The following is a 10,824-nucleotide window of genomic DNA, read 5'->3' on the forward strand; positions in this document are numbered from 1 at the left end:
CGCTTCACACTGAAGTCTCCATACCATTTCACACCAATGTCTTCTGACCGTTTCACACTGAATTCTCCCTTCCATTTCACACTAATGTCTCCTTACCATTTCACACTAATGTCTCCTGACCGTTTAACATTAATGTCTTCTGACTGCTTCACACTGAAGTCTCCTTTCCATTTCACACTGATGTCTCCTTACCATTTCACACTAATGTCTCCTTACCGTTTAACATTAATGTCTTCTGACCGTTTCACACCTGAGTCTCCCTATGGTAGATTCCTTGCCGTTTCACACTCATGTCTCCCTACCATTTCACACTTATGTCTCCTGACCATTTCACACTAATGTCTCCCTACCATTTCACACTTATGTCTCCTTACCATTTCACACTAATGTCTCCCTACCATTTCACACTAATGTCTTCTGACCGTTTCACACTAATGTCTCTCTACCATGTCACACTAATGTCTNCACACTAATGTCTTCTGACCGTTTCACACTAATGTCTCTCTACCATGTCACACTAATGTCTTCTGACCGTTTCACACTTAAGTCTCCCTACCATTTCACACTAATGTCTCCTTGCCGTTTCACACTTATGTTTCCCTTCCATTTCACACTAATGTCTCCTTACCATTTCACACTAATGTCTCATTACCGTTTAACATTATTGTCTTCTGACCGTTTCACACCTGAGTCTCCCTATGGTAGACTCCTTGCCGTTTCAGACTCATGTCTCCCTACTATTTCACACTTAAGTCTCCCTACCATTTCACACTAATGTCTCCTTGCCGTTTAACACTAATGTTTCCCTTCCATTTCACACTAATGTCTTTTGACCGTTTCACACTAATGTCTCCATACTATTTCACATTAATGTCTCCCTTCCATTACCACTCAAGTCTCTCTACCGTTAACACTAATGTCTTCTGACCGTTTCACACTTAAGTCTCTCTACCATGTCACACTAATGTCTTCTGACCGTTTTACACTTAAGTCTCTCTACCATGTCACACTAATGTCTTCTGACCGTTTCACACTAAAGTCTCCCTACCATTTCACACTAATGTCTCCTTGCCGTTTCACACTAATGTTTCCCTTTCATTTCACACTAATGTCTTCTGACCGTTTCACACTAATGTCTCCATACTATTTCACATTAATGTCTCCCTTCCATTACCACTCAAGTCTCCCTACCGTTTAACACTAATGTCTTCTGACCGTTTCACACTTAAGTCTCTCTACCATGTCACACTAATGTCTCCTTACCGTTTCACACCTGAGTCTCCCTATGGTAGACTCCTTGCCGTTTCACACTAATATCTCCCAACCATTTCACACTAATGTCTCCTTACCATTTCACACTAATGTCTCCCTACCATTTCACACTAATGTCACTCTTCCATATCACACTAATGTCTCCTTACCATTTCACACTAATGTCTCCTTGCCGTTTAACATCAATTTCTTCTGGCCGTTTCACACCTGAGTCTCCCTATGGTAGACTTCTTGCCGTTTCACACTAATATCTCATAACCGTTTCACACTAATGTCTCCCTACCATTTCACACTCATGTCTCCTTACCATTTCACACTCATGTCTCCCTACCATTTCACACTCATGTCTCCCTACCATTTCACACTAATTTCTTCTTACCATTTCACACTCATGTCTCCCTACCATTTCACACTAATGTCTTCTTACCATTTCACACTCATGTCTCCCTACCATTTCACCCTAATTTCTTCTTACCATTTCACACTCATGTCTCCCTACCATTTCACACTTATGTCTCCCTACCATTTCACACTAATGTCTCCCTATCATATCACACTAATGTCTCCGTACAATTTCACACTAATGTCTCCCTACCATTTCACACTAATGTCTCCTTACCATTTCACACTAATGTCTCATAACCGTTTCACACTAATTTCTCTTTAATTTAAACTATAACCCCTGGATATCGAGGATGGGGGTTACGCTCACTTTCGCTCTCTACACCCCGGGAATATGTCATAGCAAAATTGAAGACACGAAGATAGCTGTTTGTTTGGTCTCAGGTAAAATCGCTAGGCTGATACCTGTCCTTTGAAGAGTACAAAGGAGAGCCTCCCGACTTCAAAGCCTGCCAATTTTTACCGTTACGTGACCGCGAGATTCTTTTTATGTATATCAAAGGATCGAACAAGTATATTCGTCCCATGCACAAAGTGGCACACACTGAGCCTTCAATTTTGCTATGACATATTCCAGGGGTGTAGAGAGCGAAAGTGAGCGTAGCCCCTGGAAATGGAGGATGTAGTGAGCGTAACCCCAGGATATGGAGGATGTAGCAGGTTTGAAACGCTGACTTGTTATTAGACTACTTTGCTGTTAACATCTCTGTATATCGAGATTAAGTGTAATAAGTACATTATTCTTATTAGGAAAACGTATAAATTGAAGATCTAATCAAATATACATCTATTTAAATATTTAATCAATTCTCTTGATATCATCAGTAATATACATCACTTTCATAGTGTATTAAACTATTCAAATAATTTATCTTAATTATACCCTTTTTCCCGTTTCTTCTTTATGATACATTGAAGTACCGTGTGCTTTTTCTTCTACTTCTTCGTATTTCTATAAAAAATATTATCATAGCACGGGGGTTGACAATGTTTGCAGGCTATACATATAAGTCCCCGAGCTTTGCCGTATTCGTGTAGGTGGTATTCATTCTGGCTATGTTTATCAGAAATACTAATCAAATATTTGTTTTAAGTAAAAAACGTAAATTTTTAATGTCATTTAAGTTTTAAATGGCACCCTCATCAATGCGCTGTAGTTTTAAATAAGTTTTGGATGATTTTTTTTTATTTTCGTAATGTCGTGCCGCTGATAGAAGTCATATATGTAAATAAAAATAAAGAGCATATTGGGCACTAAATTATCTACATTGATTCGCTTTCTGCATCCAGAAACTGATTTTTTCATATGTCTTGTTTACATCTTATTTCTCGGTATGGCCTTTTTTTCAGCATTAAAAGCTTATACTTAAACCTAAAACAGCACACTCCCTGCAACGTTACACCCTCTAGCACACACACACATACAACCATACACACACTCCCATATGTACCAGTCGGAGTCACGTGTGTACGTACGTAATGTGTAACCGTAGAAATCTACATATATAATATACTATACAGACTACTCCCTGCCCAAGTCAAAATAAACAATAGGCATTTAGCCCAACACCAGGTAACATTACAACACAAAACTGATTGACGTGCGCCGTGTCAATCATACAGACAAAAGATACGAAACTATCACTACACTAAGATATATAGAGAGACAACTCATATTCCTACTTTCGTTTTGAATACGAGAATTGTCAATGTCGACTGTAGTGTTTACTGTTAAATAAAGAAATGATGTTATCTAATATTCTTATCGGGGACCCGGAGAGGATATTGTTATTACCATTTTGCTCGGCAGCATAGTGCAAGGTGAGGAAAGATAGTGAAGTGTGAACGCAGGAAAACGCCACACAGATTAACGTTATCTAGGATGTAAATTACTCATTCCGCATACATCGTATACTTTGTATTTTCTTTCATTTTACAAGTAGAGTGATTTACTCTCTTAAGAAATATTTGTATGTTTATAAAATAATACAAAATTTAAACCAAATTTATTAACATAAAACCAATAATTTTGAGAGTGTACTACATGTTATACAGTATGTCTTTTTCATTGTTCCTAGACGAAGTCACAGAACAGATGTACTGGACGACTCCCTGATTTGTCATGCCTTGTAAACAAAACCCACAAGTATTCATCTCATACAGTGCAAAAGACTTGGAGTTAGTGCGGGAAATTCAACGTGGTCTGCAGAGGAAACAACCAGGTAAAGTGTTATAAATGGACAGCGTAAAGTGTTTTAAATGGACTAATATGAAAAGGCAAAGCCTTAAAAGAGCGTAGCTTTTGTTGATCTCTGATATTTACTGATTCCGAATACTGCTTTCAGAATGAGATAAGATAAACTTTATTTAAGGTCGGCTAGTCGAGGAATAAGAATAAAACATAAGCTCTAATGAGAGTAAGACCGACATAATAATAGGAGAGGTCGGGACAAGTTCGGCCTATTTTTATTAAAGTCCGTTCTGGGAAGTATTGCAGCATGTCCGTTTTTGAACATTACTTAGTTTTCCCTGTCGGAAGTTCGGATGGCCGAACGTCAGCCCCGCCATGGGATAAGTTCGGACAGGCATTCGGGTAAGTTCGGCCCACATTGGAATCAGCTTCATCATGACGTCATAAAGCAGGCATCGTCAGATTTTGCCGCCAATTTTACGACTTTTTATGTGATACATGGGCCAAACTTGCCACAGTATTATTAGCCGAACTTGTCCGGGCCCAAATTGATTTGGATACAAAAAGTGACGGACAACAGCAACTGAGTAGATACAAAAAGTGTTAGACCACAACAGCACCTGAATCTTCTCAGTTGCTGTTGTGGTCTGTCACTTTTGGTTATTACTAAGTTGCTTGATTAATCTTGGCACCTGATGCTTTTTCATATGATTTTTATAGTTTAAATGCTTCTCGAATGGAGTTAATTTTCTCCTGTTTAGTAATTTTTACATTAGAGTTTTCCTCACCATTTTTTCGTGTGAATGCCCAGCCAACTAAACTGCTAAGATCCTTAAAGTTGTAAACATTACCGCAAAACAATAATATCAGGGGTGGTCGAACTTGCCCGGGTCTCCCGGTCTCCCATTACAGATCTTTTGTATCCTTGACAATTGGTAAACCAGAAACTTAACAGTTAGCGTGAAAACTTTAATCATTAAATCACTAATAATATCTATTATAGGATATGAAATAGAAGCGAGGGGCATACCATGTAAATATCTAAAAGAAATTAACAGGATAATTTGGGATTACATCTGGGATGGAAAAGTAAATCAACTGGAAAGAAAAATGTGTTGTAGTAAATTAAAAAAAGGTGGTATGGGAATGGTAGATCTTGAAACATATGTACAAAGTAAACAAATAAAAACTATATATAAGATAATCCATTCTAAAAATGAGAACTGGAACTCTATAGGTAGATACTATCATTCTAAATTAGACGTGAAGTATAGGTCAAAAATGTGTTAGTGCACTTGTTCGGACCTACAAGGCCTTGCTATTAACAGAATACTACCAACTTTTTATGAAGATAGCTTGAAAGCATGGGCAAAACTTAAAAGAGTCAACGCACCTATTAACAAAATTGAAATTCTAAACCAAAATTTATTTGGGAACACCTACATACAGTTTCGGAACAAAGCCTTTTTTATATGTAGTCTTTCTCATTAAGTGGTATCACAAAAATAGCAGATAAAGAAGGAATTTAAAGGGAATGATATTATATTTGCAATAAACAGAATTGCATGGATATCAGAAATCTCTAAAATTAGGAAAGCTATACCTCTAAATTTTCTCAGAGTATTAAAAGATCATACTGGAAATAATCACATAGATAATCTTAAGTCAGAAGGCCTCTTCATAAATAATAAATTTGAAATAATTTTGCCATTATGTAAGGGAACAAAAATTATGAAAATTAAAGACTTTAATATGACCATGCTACAAAATACATGACTTCCAAAAACAAGACCTAAAACAGAAATGAAGTGGGAAGATGAACTTCAAAAAACATTTAATTGGGAGAAAATATGGGGGAATAATGAATGTAAACTGATTGCAACAGAAACAAAAATAAGGGAACTCCATTGGAAATGTAAATTAATTTATACTGAATATAAACTCCATGTTATGAACCGAACCAACGGTATATGTCATATGTGTAATATTGAATTAGAAACATTGAGCCACCTTATTTTTCATTGTAACTTTGTTCTACAGTATACTAATTCAGAACGACAAACTATTGCAAGGTATTAACTAGCACCTAGACATATTGAAGCCTTTTTTTTTTTTGAGGGGGTGGGGGTGTTCGGAAAGGAAAATGTTTTTTAATAGATTATACTCCGACTATTATCTACACATGCTCTAGACACAAAACTATAATGCTAACATGGCACTTTAATTCGCTGAATTGGATGATGTTATATACCATACAAAGTATTACATATATACTAATGTTTACCATATAATAACGTTTGTGCGAAGTCTGTTCACCATCGTTACTCTAACCGGAAATCGGACACTAGCTTATATAATACAATAATAATAAGAATAGAGAATGGACAAGAATATCCGGAAGTTTATTTTTTATATCAAAAATGTGAATTTATTCTTATTTGTTAATATATATGTATGACGAATACTGATACTTGATAGACTATTTTGAACAGTATGTACATTATTTAAAGGCGCTTCTAGACACCCATGTACATTGTATGTATATATATATATGTTTATGTCATGACATTTTGAAAATATAATAAATACAAAAAAAAAAAGGTACACTTCCGGTTTCCCCACTGGATGTCTACTTACGGACGAAAAAAATAGAAGGCAATGTGTAGCAAGGGGAAGCAACCTTGTTTACGCATGTATGTGTTACCATTAAAGAGCTGGTGCCCGAGAGCTACGCTCTTATTACAAATGTTGGCATGGATATTAGTGAGCAGGGTGCCTTACTGTGGCAGGAAACCGAGTACCCAGAGAAAACCCACGTGATTGGGCAGGTACGTGACCCCATACCTTTTTTTCATGTACGATCGGGGAATCGAACCCCGGCTGCCTTGGTGAAAGGCAAGTGCGCTATCCACTTCATCACCCGACCACCCAGTACAGTACAGAAATTACCTGTGTAATAAGTATTTGACTATTCTATTTCAGTTGGAAATGGTGGTATGCTTAGCCTCAGACTTTTCTCATGTAAATATTTATGTTCGATGAGGTAATTTGTGGAAAACTTCAAAATCTTGCTGTTTCAATTTAGTGATTGTTTTTCTCAAAAAATTGTTAAACATCAATTTCAGAAAATAAAACAGGCATTTTTGTTCAGGCACAGAATATGTTATTCCTATTTTTATTACTATTTTTTATTTTATTTTTGTAGATAATAAATAACAAGTTCTGTTTTGATCATTTCCCATCATTTTATTAGCCAAGGAAAATGTGAATACTCATTTTAGCCTCAGTTTCTACATCCAGTAAACACTTTGACATGATGAAAACCCTATACAACTTGTACAGCCACAGAAAGACAGTCATTAGGCCAGTAAAAATGGACTGAATAAAATAGTCACTAAAATGCACTATTAACCTAAGAAGTAGATTTCAAACACAGTATGTCATCATTCCTTTGTTTGGATAGATCACCAATATGAGATTAATTAGGGCCCCGTATCGGAGATACGGGTGCCCTATAGTAATCACTCTGTCTGTCTGTCTGTCCGTCTGTCTGTCTGTCTGTCTGTCAGTCCACAAATTGTGTTCCTGGCTGATAACTTTGATATTTATAGACCGATGTACATGAAACTTGGTCAAGATGTTTAGTTCACCAAAATACACATTGAGGTAAAAAGTCAAGGTCAAAGGTCAAGGTCATTCCCTGATGAACATTTTGTTATGACATTATGAAGCAAAGTTGATAAGAATTAAACAAGGCATCAACTGACCAAAGGTCAAGGTCATCGGGTCAGTGGTCAAGGTCAAATTTTGTAGCTTTTCACTGGTGAACATTTCGCTATGACATTATGGAGCAAAGTTGTTCGAAATTAAACAAAGAGACACACTGAGGTAAAAAGTCGAGGTCAAAGGTCAAGGTCATTAGGTTCAAAGGTCAAGGTCAAATTTTACATGTTTTCACTGATGAACATTTTGTTATGACATACTGAAGCAAAGTTGATCAAAATTAAACAAGAAGTCAACTGACCAAAGGTCAAGGTCATTGGGTCAGGGGTCAAGGTCAAATTATGCACCTTTTCACTGATGAACATTTTGCTATGATATGATGAAGCAAAGTTGATCAGAATTAAACAAGGGGTCAACTGACCAAAGGTAAAGGTCATTGGGTCAAAGGTCAAGGTTGAATTTTGTATCTTTTCACTGGTGAACATTTCGCTATGACACTTTGAAGCAATGTAGCTCAGATTAAACAAGGAGTCAATTGACCAAAGGTTAAGGTCACTGGGTCAAAGGTGATCGGTTAAATTTTGTATCTTATAATGAACATTTTGTTATGACATTATGAAGCAATGTTGTTCAGAACTTAACACAGAGTCAACTGACCTTAGGTCCAGGTTACGGGTTTCAAAGGGTCAAGGTCAAGTTTTGTATTTTCACTGATGAACATTTTGTTATGATATTAAGGAGCAAATATGGAGGTGGAAGGAAACAAGACTCACATCATAGTACATGTAAAATGTATATTTTGCTTCCTTGCGATTCTTTTTGAAGTCCACATATCAAACGTCAAGCTCAGCTATATGGGCAGATAGTTTCTTGATGATTATGGGGGGATATATTGCCACAAGACGGGGGCCCTTACTGACCTGTCAGTGTTCTAGTTACATCTGGAAGTAGGCAGGGAAGGTACTTTCAAGTATTTTTGTAGAGTTAGCAGGCATATGTTGCCAACTTGGTGACAATTCTTTAGCCTCTAACACCACTGGAAGACCTTCAGGAATGACTGTCCCTCTCATTACTAGTCTCACATCAGTCTCCTCCCCGTCAAGTGCAGGCTTCACCTTTAGCACCCCTAAAATGAAATTTAATTACATGTAGTGTAAATATATCAACAGAAAGTATATGCATTAAATAGCAGTTAATATATTTAAGGTTTGGTGATCATCTATATGCCACACAATATACAATAATGTCCAGTTGTATTGCGAAGTAAAATAGTTTTATAAAAAGAATGCATTCTTTACACATTCATTAGACGTAAAAAACAACATTGAACAATCAGAAACGATGGAGTTCAGGGGGAAGATGACCTAATCTCAACCTATGCAACTCCTCCCAACCCCCGCAAGGCACACACTCAAAAAGGTAATAACACATTTAATATGTATTTCGTCAGGATTGGAGGTTGGGAAGCAGTTCAAATGGTACATCTAAACAGTTTCAGGATATTAAAGTCAAAAATGTTTTTAAAGCGGGACATATATTTCAAGCAACTAAATATTGTATTTATGAAGTATATATCTCCCTGCTTTAAAGAAATATACAATGTATTGATCATTGGGCAAAGCTTGCTAGGTCTTCTGTTTGCAAATTTAGTGGATTACATTCACCTGCTTATCAGTCTATAGGCAACTTTGTGTCTGCAAACACATTATGCAGTTGAATGGTAGGTGTTTGGGGGTGTAGTATCTGCACTGGTAAAGTAATATAGGTTATAGGCAGAATTGTAAAGTAAGGTAACACTGCTGTAATCAACCTTTAAGCAAATCATTGCTGTACATATTGTACCCAATTCCATTTTATTACCTTCTGTATGCAATTCCTAAAAGATTCACATCCTGGCAGAATCTGTCCTGCATGTCATAAACTGAATGTGGGGAAGACACTGATGCCATATTCTTCAGAATGTTGTTTCTGAGTGGCATCTACTTTCTGTTTAACTGTTTGATAAAAAAAACAGCATCACAACAAATGATAAACATCATAGCATAATACCAGTTTGTCCATTATGATGAGAATGAAATGATAAGGTCACACAAAATTAATGTGTAAGCATAATATACCATGTGAAATAAACTGGAAAAAAAGGCAGGGACAAATGACCTCTGAAAAGGAATTGATAAAAAAATTACTAGGTTGGTTGTTAAGTTTTTAAGTACAGTATTATGACAGTATTTTGATATATATATATATATATATATAGTAGATAATAAATAAATAAGTCCTTGCGAAGGAAAATATAGAATAAAAACATTTTTTTCAGAAAGGCCTAGCGGACGATCTGAAAAATTTGTTTTTATTCTATATATATATATATATATATAAAATAGAACAAAAGACAGAGATAGCGTCTCTAGGCCTTTCTCGGGTTGATTCCCCGTTCATCAGGAGACTGTTTATTTTGAAAACAGGTATTGTGAGGTCATAGTTGTTTACACAAGAAAGTATGACGTCATCAATAATGCAAAGTCATTATGACGTCACAGAAGGCATACACATAAATCCATGACGTCAACAACAATACAAGCTAAATTGTGACGTTACATTACTTAGACAAATGCATAACTTTATGATCTTACCAACAATAAAAAATACGGGAGATACAAATTGTTTCATTTACGGCAACAATAAAATATGAACAATAATATTTAAAGCACAGCAATTGCTTAAAGCATGACACGTTGAATTTAATGTGAACTATTCAGACTGGGTTTCAACAGTTTCATTAACTCCGACTCCTTAACTTCCCTCTTTATCACATCAGATGAATGCATTTGGTAAATAGGGAACACTTTGAAGTTATTGTTAGCACAGTTATGAATATGTTTGTTCACTTGTAAAAATCTAAGGTCATCATGGATTGTTTGTTGCTTGTGAAGAGTCTTTCTTTGACGTAGTTCACGCCCAGTTTGGCCAATATAAAATTCCAAACATTTAACACAAACTATAGCATATATAACATTCTTCGACTTACAATTCATACTAGAATGTACAGTGAATTTAAATCCATTTTTAAAAACAAAAGTAGAACCTTCAATAATTATTTTACATGTTCCACACATCTGGGCGAATTACATTTAGACACAATAGGTTCAGCTTGATTAGTTTCAAACTTGGAAAAACTCAATAGCCTTTTGAGATTTTTGGGTTGTCTTTTACTATTGATAATTCTATGTTTAGCT

At 36.0% G+C, this 10,824-nt stretch overlaps 1 protein-coding gene across 2 annotated transcripts in view; it reads left to right on the forward strand.

The window, feature by feature from the left end:
• Positions 1-2,260: 2,260 nt before the first annotated feature.
• LOC110449497 overlaps positions 2,261-10,824 on the forward strand; it is a 35,787-nt gene continuing 27,223 nt past the window's right edge. The window contains exons 1-2 of one of the 2 annotated variants that reach the window (XM_021496407.1): positions 2,261-2,334; positions 3,753-3,896. In XM_021496407.1, the coding sequence (XP_021352082.1) occupies positions 3,797-3,896 (100 nt within the window). In that variant the 5' untranslated portion in view covers positions 2,261-2,334; positions 3,753-3,796. Of the gene's footprint in view, positions 2,335-3,327; positions 3,496-3,752; positions 3,897-10,824 lie in introns of those variants that run through there. The other variant, XM_021496398.1, reaches the window with a different exon arrangement.

Source organism: Mizuhopecten yessoensis, unplaced genomic scaffold (assembly GCF_002113885.1).
Source record: "Mizuhopecten yessoensis strain PY_sf001 unplaced genomic scaffold, ASM211388v2 scaffold459, whole genome shotgun sequence".
In the NCBI taxonomy this organism is placed as follows: Eukaryota; Metazoa; Mollusca; class Bivalvia; order Pectinida; family Pectinidae; genus Mizuhopecten; species Mizuhopecten yessoensis.